This window comes from Triturus cristatus, chromosome 12 (genome assembly GCF_964204655.1).
Source record: "Triturus cristatus chromosome 12, aTriCri1.1, whole genome shotgun sequence".
Lineage (NCBI taxonomy): Eukaryota > Metazoa > Chordata > Amphibia > Caudata > Salamandridae > Triturus > Triturus cristatus.
Window position 1 is genome coordinate 271,807,198 of NC_140595.1, and position 22,376 is coordinate 271,829,573.

General features: G+C 48.1%; 1 protein-coding gene across 3 annotated transcripts in view; it reads left to right on the forward strand.

Moving 5' to 3' along the window:
* LOC146775835 (NACHT, LRR and PYD domains-containing protein 12-like) overlaps positions 1-22,376 on the forward strand; it is a 497,684-nt gene that overhangs the window by 326,765 nt on the left and 148,543 nt on the right. For all 3 annotated transcript variants that reach the window (XM_085637540.1, XM_085637541.1, XM_085637542.1), the window contains one exon: positions 11,842-13,549. In XM_085637540.1, coding sequence (XP_085493666.1) covers positions 11,842-13,549 — 1,708 coding nt within the window. The remainder of the gene's footprint in view (positions 1-11,841; positions 13,550-22,376) is intronic.

Consider the following 22,376-nt stretch of genomic DNA (forward strand, 5'->3'; position numbering starts at 1 on the left):
CTAAGTCAGAACCGGTCCTCTGTAAAAGTATTAGAGTTTTCTGTCGTCATGTAGAGTCATCGTCCTCTCCGTCAGCATAGGGACCTCGCATCATCAGCTCGGGAAGAAGTGGCGCTAGACCTCTCTAGTCTACTATTATTTATACTAAAACTTACATTCTATAAAGTAACATTTCTTTATTCAGAGCGGATGAATGGCGGAAATAATGTCATCTTGGTACTTTTTCGATATTCTACGGGTTGTTCTCACGCATAGATTGTCCCAAATAATGAATAGTAGAATTGAACGTCCATGACTAATTTGCTACTTTTCCGGATGTTTCTACTAGGTAAAATTGTTTCAAAAATGGGTTCATATTGAGTTCGTATCAACTTTTCCGTCTTTCAGGGGCTTTTGGCAGATGTCCCAGACTTGTCATCATGCTTATGGCTTTTCAGTTCATCGGAGGTGCAAGGTCACAGGCAGAGCGAAGCCTTTCTGTAAATTTCCAGCAACTCCAATGCAGGCTGCGGGTGGTGGCCATTTTGTGGCAGGCCACAATGGACAACTTTAAGCAAAATAGACATAAAAACAGAATTACCGCATAGAAATGATTATACAGTGTTATTCCCCTGCTAATACCCTTATGTGTGTGTATTTATCTAGCCATTTGCAACATTAAAAGCCATTCATGCATATTAATTATAAGCGCAAAACACCATAACATCACATAAGCAACATCGTTTTCTGTCAGTTTGCTCACCAACTTAGTTCACTTGTTATTTAGCCATGCAATAGCATTCCCACGTGTAATTCTCTTGTTAATAAGGTTGATTAAACGACATTTGACAAACTTTTAATACTTAATAATTAATCAGTAGTACTTTTAGTTATAACATGCGAAAATGAAACAGGTATTTGGTTTTAGAGTAAAAACCCTGCTCCATCAGTAACACTAGAGGTGAACTTCAGTATGAATAGTGGTGGACAAGCCTTGAAGGTTAACCTACACTTGTCATGCTAGGGTGCACCTGCTGGTGCTACGACACCAGGGATTCTAATGTCTTGCGAAGCCTTCTAATGCCTAGCATGAGATAGTGCTCTCTCAGGAGAGTGGTCTAGTAGACTGGTTATTAAGGCTGAACCTGGTTCCCCAGTTCCAAATTCAGCAGCTCTGGCCATAGTGCCACATCCTCTCCCCCACTGAACACCATACTGCCCCACTGAGAAAATCTCAGACTGCCTTCAAATACAACCCAATTGTTGCCAGCTATAAACACCTGGATGCGGCTCAATTTAAATTGCGCACTGGGCAAGAGCAATATGTGGCCTACAAGTAAAAAGTGACAGCATCCTGGAAAAAGCAAACAATCATAGGGAATGCAACATTTTGCAAACCATGTGAAATGTAAGCAGGAACAACATGGTTACCTTAACACTTTTACACTCACTGTTCAGAAATCAGTGAGTGCTTTTGCCTGAAATGTTAAGGACATGACAACAGGGCCCTGAATGGACCCATTTCAATGACCCTTGCTTATATCCTTACAAAACGTAAGCAGTATGGTAAAAAAAGACAACATCCCTGAATGCAGAGCAGCAGTACAAATTTTGTTTTTCAATCCTCACATTGCAGTACCTCCAGGTTTGGTGCACTAGTTCCAAGCCCTGGGAAAACAAGGCCAAGACAACAAAAATAGCGCTTCACTGGCAAACTCAGTAAAAGTGGCGCTAATGTGTTTGGGTGCGAATAAAATCAATCTGGCCAGTTTGCTACCACTCTGTCTTACTTTATTTAGTTATTCATTTTGCATATTTTAATACTTTTATTCCCGATGCTGCACTTTGGAATTAAATGTCAGAAAAATACGACATTGATTTTCCAGCAAAAGTGATTTTCTTTTTTGGATCCATTTCACAGGGGAGCAAATAAAAGAAAGGAGAGGAAAGAGAGTGAGAACCCCGTCTTGCAGCCACTGTCTTCAGTAAGAGAAGAACTGCCGGGCTAGCAGGCGAGAGGCCTCAGCTTGTACACAGAGATGCTGTGCCTGAAAGTCGTCTTCGCAGGCCTCCAGACAGCTCAAAAGATGGGCCCACAACTCGGTGATCAGAGGCAGGCAACCTCGTTCCGCACTGCCTACGCCCTCCCCCTGCACCCTGCTGGGTATCACCCCATGTGAGGGTGTCACCCGGTGCGCTCCGCACCCCCCGCACCCCCATAGTGACGCCGCTGCATAAGGCTATGTGTGTAGTGTGCCCTTGTGTCTTTGTAATGCTGGAGATAGTAAGGTAGTTTGGGTTTAAGATTTTGGAAGGTTTAGTTGGAGTGGTCTTTCTGTTGCTTCCTTATAAAAAGGTAGGTGCATTTGGCCCTGTCTTTTGAGTTTTTGCAGTATGTACTGCAAACTGTTTGTGAATTGTCTGTGCGATGTCAGTTGGAATGTGTGCGTGGTTTTCCCTGGAGGCTTTTGGGAGCCTCAGAAGAGAAAAGGCTGAGCAAGGAACAGCTCCTGGGCCCATATTATAGGAAGTGCCCCAGGGTGCCCCCTGGGCACTTTGGTATTACAAAAAGAGACGCAGACGCTTGTGCATCCCTTTCTGTAATACAAACAGCGCTGGCGCACATATAGTGCCAGCACTATCACCAGAGGGGGTGAACAACCTTTACAACGCAACTTTTACACCGCACTACCATTACAACGAAACTATTACAACGCGAAATCTGTTACAACGCATGCCATTACAACGCATGCCATTACAACGAAATGCACTAGATGGCGTGCTAACATTAGAAATAGTGTAGTTTTACTATCCAAACACCTTCCCTACTGCAACGTGGACTGGAGTTAGAATAGTAAATTATACATTTCTAATGTCAGCACTCCATCTAGTGTACGTCGTTGTAAAAGCATGCGTTGTAAAGGCTGGCGTTGTAACAGATCTTGCGGTGTAAAAAATGCGTTGTAACGGCATGCGGTGTAAAAGCATGCGTTGTAACGTCATACATCCCCAGAGGGTGTTCCCTCATTTGCATAGGGGCATGGTCCCATGCAAATGAGGGAATCTTTTTGCCTCTGAGCGCAGAGGCAAAGAAGCTGTGAGGAGGCGCACTTATAGTGCCAAAACAACAATTTTATAAGAGGGTCAAAAGCAGAAAGGGACTTGGTTTAAGGACTGAAACACCTCCAATCCCTATTAGACACAATGAAACCAACAGAAGGTGCACAGTCCGTTCAGAACAAAATAGCAAACTAATAGTTATTGTAAAGGCGTATACGAGATCCTGCGAATAATTGAGACACCCCCCCGTAGGAGATAGGAGTCCATCAGCCCACCCTTAATGGCGGAGCATCGTCATCTGGAACTCCAAGGAATCACTGTCTGAGCCCGAGATCGCAGATCACCCAGGACTCTGCCTGGTGCACAGGCTAGTGAAACCCAGAAGGAAAATATACTCCTGCCAGGGTGTATACCCAAGTAGTCGAGGGCTCCAGTGAAGTGCAGTGCTAAAGAGTGATGTGAGGTTAAAAATGAATACTCGATCAAAAAATGTGTTTAATATGGATTAACCAAGTTTCATGTCTAAAAGAACCTATAGTCTGATGTAAATTTTGCAGGCTAATTCTTGGTTCGTGTAAAAAGTGTGGTCAACATGTTTCAGCCGGAGCGGTCACTTGACCCGGCTTTCATCAGGACCGTAAGATTGAAAAGAAGCTACTGCCAAGAATAATTAAATAAAGTGAAAAGAACAAACCCATGCAAATCAATTGTGAATGTGGGATATGTATGTGGCACTTGCCACCCTACCAGAAAAGCTCATACATTGAGCGTGAGGACAATGTCTTCATTCCCAGCTTTATGTGGGAGTAAAGCCTCACCTCACCCGGCTGACTGCTCGGAGAAGGAGGCACCGCTCTGTCCGTCGATACCTCTGACTGACTCACGAGCTGTCTAGAAAGTGGCGCACTATCAGTGCGCCCCCGATAGAAGCCCTCTGCAGTGGGCAAATTGGGACCCATGGACCCCTCAGACATCACCTTGCAGGCGGGTGCCGTCCGTCACTGCACCCACCAGTAAGGGGGTCTCTAATCCCCCTTAAAAGTACGGGCGAGTTGCCGCCTGCACAGAGAAACACATCAGCGTTGAAGCAGCTGCTCCGTATTTTGCTTGAATGCGCTCCCCCAGATGTTACAGTTAGCGCTCTAGCCTCTGGCTAGAGCGCTCACGTCGACGGACGTGAGCGCGTATGTATAAAAATAAAGGGGCGGGCGAACGGAGTTAGTTTGCGCCCAACCATCAAACGAGTCGGCTCCTCATTCCAGCGCTCCGTGCTAGTGGCAGACCACGCAGCGCGACCCCCAGCCCCCCCCCTGCTGAGTCAGAACAGAACACTGGCGACGAGGGGGGGAACCTGCCCCTCCTTTGTGCAGAGCAGCACCTGAGCAGCCCTCCTTTGTGCAGAGCAGCACCTGAGCAGCACTTACACCGGCTACAGGAGCAGGGAGGCCCACGCTACCATTTCGAAGACCCGCGCCATCAGCAACCGTGCAGAGCACCCTGCAGGTAGAGTCACCTGGCAGCGGGGTGGGGCGCAGCGGCCTGCAAAGAGGCCCTGAGGACCAGTGGCATACAATCCGCATCTCCAGCCACAGCAGGCACGTAGCTTCAGCGCCACCATGAGCGACGATGACCAGGCCGGACCAGCAAGGGGCCTGCCTTATCACTCCCCTTCAGGGGTGCTACCCCCATTCAGCGAAGCCGCTGACCCCACGACTGCTGCGCCGCGATGGCAGACCTGGCTGGGCAGGTTGGATAACTACTTCATCGGATCCAGGGAGACGGATGGGGCGGTGACAAAGTCCCTCCTCCTACATTACGCAGGTGAAGAAGTGTACCTCCTTTTCAAACACCTGCCAAACACGGGGAACCCAGACGACTAGGGAGCGGCGGTGGCGGCCCTGAACGCGCACTTTGACCCCCAGGTCAATCCAGATTATGAGCATTTCAAGCTCCGCCAGGCCAAGCAGCGCAAAGGTGAGTCAGTGGATGCCTTCCACACGAGACTGAGGGCTCTCGCAGACATTCACCTCGTAGGAGACAAGGCCAAGGAAGAAATCAGGGCACAGCTCATACTAGGAATCCGGAGCAAGACACTAAGGGGGTTGATACTCCGTCAACCTAATATCCCGATGAATGATATCCTCGTCCTGGCCAGGACACATGACCTATCCGCGGCGAGAGCGGAAGAAATGGATCAGGCCCTGGAGAAAGGGACAGACAAGAGCGCGGAAGTGAAACGGAGAAAGAGGATGCGGTGCGAGCGAAAGAAAGACCAGAGCGACCCCATGACCGGCGACCACCAACCCACGCCAGGCTGTGTGGTTACTGCGGGTATGAAGAACACCCCCCCAAGGCATGCCCAGCGAGAGGGAAGACGTGCATGAACTGTGGCATTGAGAACCATTTCGCGCCTGTCTGTCGGAGGAAGACACAGAAAAGTGGGAACAGGCGGGACGGACCGCTGAGGAAGATGGTGCGGCAACTATCGCACATGTCACTGTCGTCACAGCCAAAATCAGGATGCGAGAGGACCAAGGGTTTCCAAGACTCTGATACAGACTCTGACGATGAAGGGGAAACATACCTAGTGTCATTCACCAAAGCCCTAAAGAGTACCAGGCGCCCGCAGCCTCACTGTGACATACTGATCGCTGGGTCTGAAGTCAACGCAGTGATTGACACAGGTGCATCCGTCACAGTGATGGGCATACAACAATATAACCGTCTCAGACCAAAACCTGAGCTCCGACAATCCAAGGCCAAGATCTACACGTATGGGAGCGACACGCCACTACCGCTGAAAGGCAAGATGACGGTGGCAGTGTGGTCAGAAAAGTCGGAAATTGTCGTCAACATCCACGTCATCGACCAAGAAGTGGACACCCTACTCAGCGGACACGCTGCGGAGGATCTAGAACTGATTGCGTTCCTCAGGAAAGTCGAAGACAAACAAGTCGAAGACCTGCTGGAAACATTCAAAAGCCTATTCTCAGGGCTGGGGAAGATCAAAAGGCCACCAATATGCCTCCACATTGACCCCTCAGTAACACCAACAGCTCTCCGACACCGGTGGGTACCGTTCCACCTACGCCCACTAGTCGAGGAAGAACTCCAGAGGCTAGAGGAACAGGGAGTTATTGAGAAGGTTACAGGGCCCACACCGTGGGTATCGCCCATGGTAATCGCCGAGAAACCCCGTCAGCCCGGGAAGATCCGGCTGTGCATTGATATGCGCCTCCCAAACAAGGCCATCAAACGCGAGAGGCATATCACACCTACCATGGGCGACATCGTGTCTGATTTAAACGGAGCCCGATGGTTCTCAAAATTGGACCTAAACGCCGGATACCACCAGCTCACCCTAGCGAAAGAGAGCCGGTACATTACCACGTTCAGTACGCATCTAGGACTGAGACGATACAAACGGTTAAATTTCGGAATATCCTCGGCAGCAGAGATTTTCCAAAATACTATCAAAGACATTCTGCTCGGCCTGCCTGGTGTCTTAAATGTGAGTGACGATATCCTCATATATTCCAAGACAGTCGATGAGCACTACAAGCATGTCCGAGCCACACTGTCGCGTCTGCAGGAGCATGGCGTCACCCTACACCGAGATAAGTGCCAGCTGTTCCAGCAAACCATCGAGTTCCTCGGCTACGTCTTCACCAAGGAAGGCATCCAAGTGGATCCCCGGAAGTCACACGCCATCAAAGCGGCCGCAGCCCCAACATCAGTGGCGGAGGTCCGCAGCTTTCTGGGTATGGCCACATACTGTGGACGATTTATTCCGAATCTGGCCACCCTCGCCAAACCCCTCAGGCACCTAACCAAGACAGATGTGATGTGGCAGTGGACAGTCGCAGAAGAGGCAGCATTCCAAACGATCAAGGAAGCTCTCTTAGACCAGACCACACTGGTCTACTTTGACCCGAGCAAGAAAACGGAGATCCTAGTGGACGCCAGCCCCGTAGGGCTAGGAGCAGTCCTGACGCAAGAGCAAGAACCAGGGTAGTGGGCAGCTTTAGCATACGCCAGCAAAGCCCTAACAGACACGGAGAAACGGTACTCACAAATTGAGCGTGAAGCCCTGGCGATCCGGTGGAGTTGCCGTCATTTCTATCTGTATGTGTGCGGACACCCGTTCACAGTGGTGACAGACCATCAACCGTTAGTGCCCCTATTCCGAGGAACGGCGCCACACCCGCCTCCAAGGATAGAACGGTGGGCCATCAACCTCCAGCAATCCCACCTCAGCGTCATCTACAGGCCAGGATCCCGAAATCCAGCGGACTTTCTATCCCGGCACCCCGAGACCGGTAGCAGGCCCGCGCCGATGGATGAAGAAGAAGAAGCAGAAGGTCACTTGGACATGGTGGCTGCCCTGACGTGCCCCCAGGCATTGACATTGGAGGAGATGTTGGAAACAGCCGAACAAGACCCCGTGATGGTCAAGGTTAAAAACACAATCCTAGAGGGAACCTGGCAGCAATTCCTACAAACAGCCAACTCATGGACTAGTGAAGAGAGGAATGACCTCCAACACATGTAGAGGATACGACATGAGCTAAGTGTGACCAGAGGAGGACTCATCCTACGAGGCTCCAGAATTGTCATTCCAGCCGCCCTCAGGACCCGAGCAACACAGCTAGCGCACAAAGGACATCAAGGGACGGAAAAGATGAAGGCTTGCATGCGTGAAAAAGTCTGGTTCCTGAGCATGGATGAGTTTGTAGATGACGCAGTTCTCAGCTGCCAGCCCTGCCAGATAACCAGCGGAGCTCAGCCGCCAGCCCCTATCATAACCGAGGAACACGGCCGATGCCCGTGGGAGAAAATCAGTGTGGACTTCGGGAGCCTGCCCGACGGGCGAGTCACGCTAGTAATCATCGACAGCTACTCGAAATACCCGATAGCCGAAGCATTGCCCTCCACCGCTTTCACACACGTAGGCCCAGCACTGGAAAAAGTGTACGGAATGATCGGGTGCCCAGAGGAACTGCGAAGTGACAATGGACCCCCATTCCAAGGACACGAGTTCGAAGAGTTTTTGAAATCGCACGGCATCCGCCATCGGCGAATCACCCCCCAGTGGCCAAAAGCAGAGCGGCTCATGCGCACCCTCAATAAAGCACTGCGCATCGCGGTGGCCGAACAACTAGACCCGGAGCGAGAATTGCAGCGGTTTCTGGGAGAATATCGCAGCACCCCCCACTGCTCAACCCGCCAAGCACCGTGGGCCTTGATGTTCAACGGGGCTCGTAGAGACGGGCTACCAGTTGCCCCAGGTTGGACAGCCCCGCCCTTTGACGAGGAGAGGGCGTTCCAGAGGCGCCAAGAGCGAAACGCCAAAGTCAGCGAGGCGCGGAGAGCGGCGCCCAGAGAGGTCCAAGCCAGAGATCTAGTGCTTCTCAGAGAACGACGGCCCGGAGGGAAATTCAAGAGCTACTGGAGAGTGGTCGACAGGCAAGGAACCATGGTGACTGCACGACGAGGAGGAGAACTAGTCACCAGGAACATATCGTGGTTCAAAGTGGTGAGGAACCCCTCTGACACCTGGGGACATACTGAGGTCGGGGAAGAACACGACCCAGGGGTTCCCCCTGCCAACTCGCCCAGCCCCCAGGTAGGCCCGGGGTCAAACCCGAATGACACTGAGAGCCCTGATGGTGAGAGCCCTGATGGTGAGTCTGGGAGAAGGGCATCACCAACAACCCAAACCCCGGCCCATCGGGGGAACTCGAGGTATGTGCTGAGAGAAAACCCCAGGCCCAGCAGCCAGCTACGAGACTTTGCGTGCCAAGTAAGTGACGCTTCTGAATAATGTTTGAACTGTTGTCAAGAACCGAGTTGTAGAGGGATGTTACAGTTAGCGCTCTAGCCTCCGGCTGGAGCGCGGTGACATTTGCGCAACCTGCGCTCATGTCGACGGACGTGAGCGCGTATGTATAAAAATAAAGGGGCGGGCGAACGGAGTTAGTTCGTGCCCAACCATCAAACGTGTTGGCTTCTCATTCCAGCGCTCCGCACTAGTGGCAGACCGCGCAGCGCGACCCCCAGCCCCCCCCTGCTGAGTCAGAACAGAACACCATTCACTGTAATGCAGCACACTCTCCTTGTTAGTGCCGAGCGCACCTTTTGAAAGGTGCACCCGGCGCTAACGAGGAAAATGCGCTGTAATGTATAATACGGCCCTGGTGTGCTACATAGTACTTATATTTTAAATCTGTTTTACGGTTTAAGGAAGAACCCCCACTGCGTGAAAGGTATCTTGCTGCAACACGCTAGTTTAACCTTGCATTCTCTCACCTCTCCAAGTCTGACATTTAGGCAGATAAAGGTGCAGCAACTGCTGTTTCACATTTGCTCAAGAAGTCCAGTTGACTAAAAAAAAACACACATGAGGCCCTGACAGAAGAAATACAAAATAGAGTGGAAGTGCCCCCTCTAAAGAAATGCACGTTCTATCTGATAGTACGCAATGCAATTGTAAGTTTAATCCTCAGTTTAATAAATGGAAGAGATCAATTTATAAGTCAGCATTACGGCATCAGATCACAAGTGAATCGACTTTAAAGCTGTAACAGAAAATGTAGCCCAAGAGAGATTGGAAAAGGTATCTTGTTGTAACTATATTCTCCTTTCTACATTGGTAAGTTCCGTTCCCCCTGTTCCTTTTCCCTGTTTTCTGCTGCCCATGGAATGTTATGAACGTTCTAATGCGAGCGCCTTGACCAACTGTCTTACTGGGCAATGGATATCGACAGAGACAGAATAGACCTGAGTTACCTCTAGAATCTTGTCTCATATTATTTCACTGGCGACGAGAGAGTTGCGGGAAGGGTAATACATCGGTATCCCCTTCGTGTGTGGCCCGTAGACATCTGCCCCTCAAAGGAAGAACTATTTGGTGTGAACATCTTTGAAGGAAAAGATTATCACGGCGTGAGAGGAAAACCAGGAAGGAAAAGGTCGAGGAATTCATATCCGGGTTGTTTGGCAGCGTCGTAGCGGGAGGAGTGCCTCCACAGATGTGGACGGAGATCGCGCTTGACATCGGAACAGCCCAGGGGTGGAGCCTCGAATGATTTAACCCATCCGGGTCGGTGGAGATCGCGCTTGACGTCGGAACAACCCAGAGGAAGGAGCCTCGAATGATTTACCCACCCGGGGCGGTTGTCAGCGTTCAGCGGAAGGAGTGTCTTCCAAGTCAGTGAAGAGATCTCGTTTGACGCTGGGATCGCCCGAGGGTAAAGATTTAGTTCGCCTTGTTCACAGGGCGGAAAGGGAACTTTTGAAGTGGAGGTTGGGCGAGGAACTGCTCTCCTGGTGAGTTAAATAAATAAAAAAAATTAAAAAAAGGGGAAAATAAGAAGTTTATATGAGTAAGAGGTAGAAGGTTGGAGCGCTTTAGTGGGGAAAACTCCTAGTTCTATTCATTCCATATTATTGAGGAATTACTTTCTGAGGTATTATTGGATATTGAAACGGAAGTCCATAATATTGGGACAATATTAATGATAAATTGATATTACATTTTTGGATATTGGTAAGGGGCAGATTGTGAGCAGTCAAGTTAAATCGTAAATAAGTCAAGGCTGGAAGAACTTAATATGGCAGCGGCGAGTATGAGCCAACACCCTCCATTTCTATCTGAAGCAGGAGAACCTAGCATGACATGGAAGAACTGGATAAAAGGGTTCGAAACATACTTGATTGCCATTGGTGCAAATGGGTTCTCAGCGCTACGCAGACAGCACATATTGCTACATAATTTGGGAGCAGAAGGGAGGAAAGTTTTTTACAGTCTCCCTGATATTGAGGAAGATGATGGAGAATTTGGGGATAGAGATGTTTATGCTGTGACTCTTAGGAAGTTAGAGTTACAGTTTGCAGATGAAATAAATGTGGTTTTGGAGAGACATAAATTTTATGGTAGAGCCCAAGGAAAGAACGAAAGTGTGAGTAATTACATCGCAATATTGAGGGGATTGGCAAATACGTGCGAATTCAATGAGTTGACTGATTCACTAATCAGAGATCAGTTAGTACGATATACTAACAATAAAAAAATACAAGAGAAGTTGTTAGTCGGAAATCCAGACTTGAAGAAAGCCATAGAAATTGCTAAGAGTATAGAACACACAGTGGTATGCATAAAAGAAATGTCGGTTCCGTTCCCCCTGTTCCTTTTCCCTGTTTTCTGCTGCCCATGGAATGTTATGAACGTTCTAATGCCAGCGCCTTGACCAACTGTCTTACTGGGCAATGGATATCGACAGAGACAGAATAAACCTGAGTTACCTCTAGAATCTTGTCTCATATTATTTCATATGTCTTATATGTTGATGGATCCACAATAAAATGAGCAGGAACTCTAAATTAGTGGCAGCAAATATATAGCTTCTTAATAGAGAGAGAATATATAGTACTTGGAATTTGGCCCAGGCAACCACCCCTGCCCACCCATTATTTCCTATATTATTAGAGATGACTATTTATAGTATTGTAAGGTGCTGGAACTATCTACATGCGGCACATTTCTTCATCAGTACCACTGTGTATAGCTCAAACCTCATTCACTGCCCTGGAGATATGACTAGTCCACTGTGTAGCATAGGCCATGGAAGGATGCAGGGGTAATTCCAATTTGATCTTGTGCAGGATTACTCAACCAGGAGTTGAGTGACAGTAGAAATGTGAAACAGACTTAACCTATACGTCATATTTATATGCACTATGCTGTTTATCTGATATGTTTAATCATGACCGATACCAATGAACTTTTTACGTCTTTTTCAGCTTTGCAAGAAAGCCACAAGGGAAGCTTGTACAGCAAGACATCAGAACTCAATGAATATATGGCGCCGGGAAGTTCCAAGCAATCCCACAGGTTTCCCATCTCAGAACGCTATGTGGAACTGGTTGTAATTTCAGAGCGTCAGTACAGAAACCGAGCCCGCCATGAGATGCTGGAAGCTGGGGAGCTTCACGAGCATCACATCAAGCAAAAGCTGCAGGTGGGGCTCGAGCGCATCACTCCCAACCGCCTCTTCCGGTGGTGCTACCGATCCCATCGCATGCCAACCTCCGTGATAGTGACTGGGGTGGCAGGCGTCGGAAAGACCACCTTGATGCAAAAGTTTGTCTTTGACTGGGTTGGGAAGAAACACTACCAGAAATTTGCCTTTGTTTTCTTCTTTAAAATGCGTGAAGTGAATACGATGCACCCAGAACTAAGCTTAGAGCAGCTGCTCCTTCAAGGATACCCTCACCTTCGTGATGGCCTTCAAAAGATCTTGGAGGACCCGCAAAAACTGCTTTTTATTTTTGATGGCTTGGATGAAAGTAAACAGCCGGTAGACCTCAGCATCAGCGCGAATCAGCTGTGCAGCAGCCCGTCAGCTGTGAGGAGTATTCGAATAATCATCGCGAGCCTGGTGAGGCAAACTCTGCTTAAGGGCTCCTTCGTGCTGGTGACTAGTCGCCCCAGGAGTTTAAAAAAACTCGAAGCTGGATTTTTCCACCGAACAGCTGAGATTATTGGTTTCCTTACTAAGGAAAGGGAGCGATACTTTTTCAAGTTTTATGATAATGAGGACATTTCACGGGCGGTCTTCAGGTATGTTAAGGATACGGACATTCTGTACACACTCTGCTACAACCCTTCGTACTGCTGGATCACTTGCACTGCACTAAGACCCTGTTTTACCAAACAGTCTGGCTGTCTTTCTGATCCACCTAAAACTGTGACTCAGCTTTTTGTATATTTTATTTCCAACATTTTGAAGAATCACAATGATTCGACACAAAATATCAGGGAAGAAATAACACAGATTGGATGTCTTGCAGAACATGGAATCAAAAATCAAATATATATTTTCCAGGATGAAGACTTAAATACATTCTGCGTGACACGCAGTAAAATATTGTCATGTTTTATGATGGAGAATACTACGGAGTCTAAGACGAACCATGAGTTCCTTCATCTGACCATCCAAGAGTTTTTAGCTGCACTTTTATATTACATTGATGATTCAGATGACAAATTTAAGAAGATAATTGAAAGGATCCGCACCTGCTCTGATGGTCAATATGAAATACTCTCTCGCTTCATGGCTGGACTCTCCCATCAGCCGAGTAGGTCAGTTTTGAAAACTTACCTGGGGCAGTTCTCAACAGAAACAAGCAAAAAAGTCATCGAGTGGTTGGGTGAGAAAGTTTCAGGTGAACTAGAGCCAGCAAGGATTGCCAAAGACAAGAGGAAGCTCCTGAACCTGTTTACTTACCTTTTTGAGTCTCGAAACAGCACACTTGTGCGTGAGAAAGTGGGACAGGGTTCGTCGCTTGTTTTTTCCAATTTCTACCTTACATCAGTGGACTGCACCATTCTCTCCTATATCCTGGAGTGCTGTAAAGAGATAGAAATCCTGGACTTGGATTCCTGTCTTATCCAGACGGAAGGTTTGGAAAAACTCAATTCAGTCCTTCACATTGTCAAGGAACTGAGGTAGGAATCTGGGTTATTTTGACATTTTCAAAATTGAGGAAATAAGAACAATGATACAAATATTTTTTGGAAGGGCTCCTGTTTGTCAACAGTTGTCTAACATTTCCAATTGCTTCTATATATTATATATTTGTACGGTATTATTAAATCACATGTAATGTCATCTCTTTTCATTCTGTTTGGCACTGAATATCATAGCAACATTCATATTGACGAGTGTCATGCCAGTCCTTACAAAGCAAATAACTAAACACACCTTTATATTGAAATAATATTGCATTTCTGGTTTTTGGTGGCAGAAATGGAAGCATTCAACTACGTTTTTCACTTTCTTTTTCATCCTTGCACTCTGTCTTCCATTCCTCTTATGGCCTAATTTCTCTACTTTCTCCATCTCTTTTAGTTTTTCCTCATGCGGTTCTGATCCAAGCGATATTCACTTTGTGAATCTTGTGTACTCAATGCCGCCTGACCAGGTCCATCAGAGAGTTATAAAGCAATGGGGCAACCCGGGCAACCACTGGACCTGGGTAAATAGTGGTACAATAAGGTAATGCCACAGTGGAGAGCAATTTAAAAACAGATGGACAAAGCAAGAATTAATCTATTGTATCGGAACAAAATAGAGCACCACCATACAGTTTTTTCATTAATGGATGTGATTTTATTTAATCACAGTACTGGAATGAATCAAGATATAAAGTACAAGACAAATCATAACTAAATGTTTTTCAACAAACAGGTGCACAAAAAGGTGAAGTGAAGGTGCATGGAAGGGATAGTGAGAAAGGACAGTAGTGAGCATATATATATACACCAGTAAATAATTAAATAAAGGACTATACAGACAGTTTCCTGCCAAATACATTAAATGTCAAATCATAACATAATTGCAGTTGTACATTCTCTGTCATATATGCCTGACAGTACATTCTCTGTCATATATGCCTAACAGAGAATGTATATCTACAATTGTTATGATTTGACATTTAATGTATTTGGCAGGAAACAGTCTGGATAGTCATTTATTACTGATGTATATATATGCACACTACTGTCCTTTCTCACTATCCCATCCATGCACCTTCACTTCACCTTTTTGTTGAAAAATATTTAGTTATGATTTTTTTTGTACTTTATATCTTGATTCATTCCAGTGCTGTAATGAAATAAAATCACATCCATTAGTGGAAAAACTGTATGGTGGTGCTCTGTTTTGTTCAGATACAATAGATTAATTCTTGCTTTGTCTATCTGTTTTTAAATTGCTCTCCACTGTGACATTACCTTATTGTACCAGGTCCATCAGAGGGCACTCTGGGTGAGCGAGTACACTGTTCCCTGCACCCACTCTGGAATTCTTAACCCTTTATGCCATCTCTCTCTGTCACCACACCCACTCTGTTACCTCATCCACTTTGTTCTTCCTCACCAATGTCTCCTCACCGCTCGGTGGCCTCTCACTCTCTCAGGATCAGTGCCTTTAACATTCTGTGTACACTCGCCTGCTCTCTGCTTCCTATCGCCATCTATCTGCTCCTTTCGTTTTGTGTTCTCCCATCCATGCTATGCTACTCCAACAATTCTGCACATTACCTTACCCACACTGTCATCCATTTGAGGCATGTAACCCACTCTGTTCCTTCATCTAAACTGTACCAATGAACAGTGCTACTTTGCACTCTATACCTCTTGAACTAGACACCCACTCAGTTTGTACCCTCACTCACCTGGTCGCCTTACAATTTCAGTGGCCCCTTTCATACTCTAATATTTCTCATTTTGAAAGTGTGAATTTTTTTTTAATTTAAAATGTTTTGTACTCATCTACTCCTCTGAAATTCTTGGAACTGGATGAACATTGTGGATGATAGCAGAAAAAACGGTCAATCTTTGAATAAAAATATGACTATTTTCAAATTTGGGCTCCAAATGAGGGTCATTCTGAGCTGGTGTACCCTGCATCTAGCAGAGAGTCATCATTAGTCACTAAACGGGCAGGAGCGGTTAGGGGTCACCACCGGGCACGTTCTCGTGAGGGAGTGACATCATTGGAAGTGAGGATTTCAGTCTGCTGGGGGAGCTGCTTCTTTGTTGCTCGACCATGCTGCCCTGACTGCTCCTAGAGCACTGGACCTGCAGTGGGGGCTGCATCAGAAAAGTACACCCTCCCACCCTCATCTTGGGGCGAGCTGGATGGAGTTGATTATTTATGGAACTTCAGCTGGAGGCTGGTTAGGCCATAATTACTTCAGCAGAGATGGTGTGTTATGCGGTGCCCTAGTGTTGTGTGCTTTCTATCAAATTGTGTGTATTTTCCATCCCTTTGCTAGTCAGAGTTGCAACTTTAATAAATAGATATCTGATAGCGACATCTAGCCGCAGATTCCTTAACTTAGAACTTCCAGGTGTCAGGCTGGATCAGAAAATATTTGATAGCAGTACCCAGGCACGCCGATGAGGAACTTTGCTCAATTCTGTGTGACATTGTAGGCGTCGGGTTAGTCGTCATCGTGACATCCGCCTCATCTATATAGGCCCACCCCGATGCGCTGACATCAGTTATTTTCTTTACGCACCAGCCAGCGTAGATCCGTTCAAGAGAGCTACCCCATGTCACTTTTTGCCAGACTTTTTTTTTACTTTTATTCGACTTTTTGGTGTGTAGGATGTCCAGTAAGAAGACCTCGGTTCAAACTGTGCGGCGCCTGTCACCGCACCATGTTGGTCATGGACCCCCATCTAGTATGTCTTTGGTGCCTGGAGTGCTACCACTACCTGAAGTCGTGCCTCAACTGCCAGACCATGGTGACGGATGCTTTGAGGGAGCGGTCCCTAAAGCTGCTTGTGGTCCGACATCTGGCACCACGGAGATCCTCCTGGAGATCTCACTACCACTCCCGGTCGAGAGGAAGGTCTGAGCACCGCTCCGGGGATCGAAGTCATATTCCTCCCACTTGAAGTCATCGAGGTCAGGTAAGAAGCACCATAAAAAGCACAAGAAGTCCCACCCTGTCTGTCACCTGACGAGACGGAGGAGTCTCAGCATTCTAGGCCTCTCTCTGCAGAGCAGGTGCCTGGGTCGGCTCTGCATTTCCCTCCCTTTCTGGAGCTGGGAGCGACCCCTGACTAGTTAAAGGAATTTTATGACACCATGTGTACCATATTTGGGCGGCCTGAGCCTGTCGGCACACTTTTGGGCCCGCAGGCTCAGCGGAAGGAGGCCCGTGGGTACTGCACCTTTGGCTCTGGCGCCATAAGCTTCTCTTGGATCAGTTACTGGATCCGGACTGGCACCGGTCGTACCACTTCGACCTTCCCATCTGACGTTGAGAACCTCGACGTGGCCAGCACCTACCGGTGGAGCTTCCCCATCAGCATTCTAGATGACACAGAGCCAGTTGGGTGTCCACGGACCTCAAGACCGGCGCCGATGAAACCATTGGCCTCCATGTCATGTCCTGTGCCTTATTCTGAAGGGCTGGATGAAGATTGGGAGGGGCAGCAGAATCCCTTAGAAATTCCACTCGTCAATGAGGAAATGGACCTGTACGAGGATTTGGGTGATGCCAGCGGGTTGGACACCTCCCCAGAGCTGGACATGCTGTCTCCTCTCAACCTGGCTATGGAGGAGGGGGCTTCTTTTGCAATTGTGGTGCGTAGGGCTGCAGAGGTCTTGGACCTGCAGCTTCCTACAGTGCCAGTCAAGACCAATGTCATGATGGAGGTCCTGCAGCCTGGTGTCTCCACCTCAGAACTCTTGCTGCCATTTAATGAGGCCTTGGCAGATGTTCAACTGGGCTCCTCGTCCAAGCCCATCGTAGGGGCTCCTGGGAACAGAACTATCGCCCACCGCCATCACCCTGAACTGGGCAACCCAGCTTTCCTCTCAAACCACCACACCCTGGAGAGCTTGGTGGTCCAAGCCTCCACATCCTGTGGCGCGTTCCCTTACACACCCCCAGATAGGGAATCAAAAAGGCTGGACAGCTTTGGTAAGAAGATCTTCTCTTCCATCAGCCTAGCATTGCGGTCGGTAAACACAGCATACCTCTTGGGCCATTACTCCCATTGGCTATAGGAAATGGTTGCGCATGCTGCCACAAGTCCCTGAGGAGGGCCGGACTGTCCTTTCCCAGGCTGATGCCGATGGGAGAGATGCAGTAAAGTTTGCCAGGAAACAACGTTTACAATGCTGTTTCCACAACGCATGGCTTTACAACGCGGTTGTTACAACGACCGCGTTGTTACCACACGTGCCATTACATCGCAAGTCATATCAACGACTTGCTGTAGGGGGCGTTCAGCACCAGGGAATGTGTTGGATTTTTAATCCAACACCTTTCCTGCTGTTGCACAAACTGGAGTAGGAATAGTAATTAATACTATGCCTAAATCTAGCGTGCCCCATACATCAAGTCATTGATACGACTTGCGATGTAATGGCATGCGTGGTAACAACGCAGTAGTTGTAACGACCGCATTGTAAACACATGCGTTGCAAAGTCATACATTCAAGTTTGCCATACACTGTGGCCTACACACCACAGACTTGCTGGGCAGAGCGTTTTCATCTACGGTGGCTGTTAGGTGCCATGCCTTGCTGAGAACGTCTGGCTTTTCAGGGAATGTCCAAGCCCACCTTATGGACATGCCATTTGATAGCTCTCGTCTCTTAGGAGACATGGCAGGCGCGGCGGTAGAGCGCTTTAAGGAGTTTCGGGCTACAGCCTGCGTCCGCCTTAGTTCCTTTTATGGCTGCGGAAAGGGCTTCCAAGCGTGTCAGCCCTACCCCAGCAAGAGGACCGCGCAAGTTCTGCAACATCTGCATGGCCGTGGGTGCGGTTTACCCGACCCCGCGGGTCAGGAGTCAGGTCAGGCCACAACCCACTCCCCCTCCAAACCCTTCTCGTACGATCCTTCCAGATCATGGGCGTCCATTTGGTGACAGGGTATGCCATCACACCCACCACTGGCGGGATATCACCTCGGACAGGTGGGTTTTGCAAATAGTCTGAAGGAGAGTTAAAACTCTCTTGGCCAAGGGAGCTATAGAGAGGGTTCCAGTGCCAGAAATAGGCTGTGGTTGCTATTCCCGCTATTTTCTGTTTCTGAAGAAGGACGGAGGCCTTTGTCCTATCCTCGACATCAGAGCCCTCAACTACTTCCTCGGAAAAGAAAAGTTCAAGATTCTCACTCGTCCTCAGGTACTGTCTGCCCTGCACCTGGAAGACAGGATGGTAGTGTTGGACTTGCAGGATACCTATTTCCATATACCCATCCTGCCTGCCCTTCGCTGCTACCTGCAGTTTACAGTAGGCCATTAACGCTTTCAGTTTACCGCGCTCCCCTTCGGCCTCACACGTGCCCCTCTGATGTTCACCAAGGTGATGGTGGTGGTCACAACCCACCTGCGGAGATCAGGGGTTCCAGTCTTCCCCTAGTTGTCTCCGCCTCCAGACTACGGCAAACCTCCTGCATTCCCTGGGGTTAAATATCAATGTGCCTAAGTCACACCTGACTCCCTCTCAGACACTCCTGTTAATCAAAGCAGTTCTGGACATGGTTCAGTTTCAGGCTTATCCTCCTGAACGACGAGTCCAGGACATTCAGGCTATGATACTCATGTTTCAGCCTATGTACTGAATTTCGATGAGAATGACTCTGAGGCTGCTGGGACTCATGGCCTCCTGCTAGTGGATCATGCCGAATGTGGGCTCTGCAGTGGGACCGAAAGTTCCAATGAGCACAACATCAGGGTAATCTCACTGACCTCGCTCAGATATTGGAGGGCACTGCAAAATATCTGCAGTGGTGGCTGACAGACCATGATTGGATGAGAAACAGACCCCTCTCCGTTCCCCACCCAGATCTCACAGTGGTGACAGATGCGTCGCTTCTTGGATGGGACAGCCATCTGGTAGAGGTGCAGATCAGAGGACCCTGGTCTCAGGCGAAAACCAGGCTTCACATCAACTTGTTGGAGCTTTGTGCGATCCGATTGGCACTAAAAGCCTTGTTATCATCCCTCAAGGGAAAGCTAGTTCAAGTGTTCATGGACAACACTACCGCCATGTGGTACTGCAACAAGTAGGGCAAAGTGGGGTCATGAACTCTGTCAAGAGGCCCTGCGTCTCTGGACTTGCTGGAACAACAAGGCATATTCCTGGTGGTTCAACACCTGGCCGGTTCCCTGAACGCCAGGGCAGACGAACTCAGCCTTCAGTGCCTAGCAGATTACAAATGGAGTCTCCATCCTGAGGTGGCACAAGATCTCTATCAACAGTGGGGATAGCCTTGGTTAGATCTGTTCGCCTCCAAAGAGAATGCACAATGTCAGCAGTTTTGCTTGTTGGAGTTTTCAAGGCGGCTCTCCCTCTGCGATGCTTTTCGTCTCAAGTGGAGCACAGGCCTCCTGTATGCTATTCTGCCCATACCATTCCTGTCCAGAGTGCTCAAGAAGATCAGGAGTGACCGGGCCCAAGTAATTCTTGTGGATCTGGACTGGGCACGGAGAGTTTGGTATCCCGAGCGTTTGCAGATGAGCATTGATCTTCCGATCAGGCTGCTCTCTTCGGGAGGATCTTTTGTTGCAGCAGCAGGGAGGGTTCACCATCCAAACCTGTCCACCCTCTGCCTCCTTGTGTGGATATTGAGCAGCGACTGTTGACAGCTTTGACCTCCCTCCCAAAGTCTGTAAAGTTAGTCTGGCAGCCAGGCGTTCCGCCACAAAATCACTATATGCCTGCTGATGGCAAAAAATTGTAAATATTGTACAGAATAATCTGTTGACCTCCTGTCTGCTTCCCAATCTGACATTCTTCCTTTCATTCTCTCCTTGGACAAGCAGGGCTCTCTTCTGGGCACTCTTAAGGGTTACCTTTCTGCCCTTTCTATGGTTGCCAGATCACTTTTTAAATCTCCTATTGTACATAGATTTCTGAAGGGGCTTACTCATTTGTTCCCCCCTTCACCTTTTATCATACCCCGTGGGACTGTAACTTGTTTCTTACATATTTGATGTGTGAGCCTTTCGAACCACTGCACAATTGCCCCCTCCAGCTACTTACTATCAAAACATCCTTCTTAGTGGCAATAACTTCTGTCAGGAGGGTGAGTGAATTGCAGGCTCTATCATCTCAGCCTCCTTACCTGACCGTCTTTTAGACAAAGTAGTGCTCCACACTAGGGCTTCTTTTTGCCTAAAGTGGTGACACGTTTTCACTTAGGGCAATCTGTCACCTTGCCCACCTTCTATGCTCCTCTGCATCCTTCAAAGGAAGAAGAACGTCTCCACCGTCTGGACCCCAAAAAGAGCGTTATCGTTCTACCTTGATTGCACTAAAGAGTTCCGGGTGGATGACCAACTCTTTGTGGAGCGAATAGGGGACGTGTTGTGCCGAAGAGAACCATCTAACGTTGGGTTATCCTCTGCAAAAAATATGTTACACTTTGGCAAAGAAACAGCCTGCTGAAGGCCTTAGAGCTCATTCAACCAGGGCTAAGGCAGCCACCACAGCACTTTAGTGTGGTGTTCCAGTCCTTGACATCTGCCAGGCGGCTACGTGGAAATCCCTGCACACATTTGCCAAACATATTGCCTGGAAAATCAAGTCCATAGGGAAGGCCTCTTCGGTCGTTCAGTCCTATAGCACTTTCTGTCTGAAACTTTTCCGCAGTCCCTCCACCAGGGATGGTATTGCTTGAGTATCTGTTCTAAGGTAAGGAATCTATGGCTAGATATCTCTATCAGATTAACAAGTTACTTACCTTCGGTGACACCTAATCTGGGAGAGACATGATCTAGCCGCAGATTCCTTACCAACCCACCCATCCTTTCCGCACTGCGGATCAGTTTTGAGTGTCAGGGCTGTTCCCCTTCAGGGCACACCATGGTCAGTCACTTCATGGCTCTGTGCTTCTGGTGTGGAAATTTGTGAAAAGTACTGACCTCAGTGCGACGAGGGTGGCTCCTATATAGACGACACAGACGTCACGACGAAAACGAACCCGACCCTTACAATGTCTCGTGGAATCAACTGACGCCACCTATCGGTGCTCAGTGTTACTGCTATCAAAAATCTTCTGGAACCAGTCAGATGCCTGGAAGTTCTAAGGTAATCTGCAGCTAGATCATGTCTCTAGCAGATAAGGCGTTACCAAAGGTAAGTAACATGTCAGTTAAAGACATTGCCTGCCCAAGAACCCTGGTTGGGAAACGTGAATTGTTAGCACGAGATGCCTGCCCCTGTGGGGGATGTAAAAAGCAAGAATTTGCTGTCTCCAAGCATTTGTAAATAGTTTATCACTGGCTTGAGGTTTCAAGGCCAAATGCATTTAGTTTCATATATATTTCAAGAGACACTTGCTGTGCTTTCTCTGCTTTGCCTTCCTTGCTTCTCCTATCTAACTTTTATGTAGCTGCTATTTCATTCCTTAATGGAACTTTGTTTATTACATAGAACCAGCAACTTGGAGAACTCTCACTCATCTTGGAAGAATCGGCTGCATTGTGTTATATTTCTTAAAGCCTCACAAGGCCACATAAATCAGGTCTTGTGTGGCTTTGTAAACCACAAATAAGAACTGCACAATGCAAGGGCCACACAAAGGCTTAGTAAATTTGACCTGGACATTGAAACATTTAGAGGAGTTCTCATGCGTGCCAGTCGGTGGTGTTATGCATCTCTGTGCTGATGTTGTTCCCCTCCAGAAGTGATGAGCAGAGCATATAAGTGCCACTGAGGCGTGCTGAAGTCAGTCCTGTATTTACACATCTTCAGATGAGGATCCAGACCGTCTCCCTGGTCTTAACCTGGATTTTCAA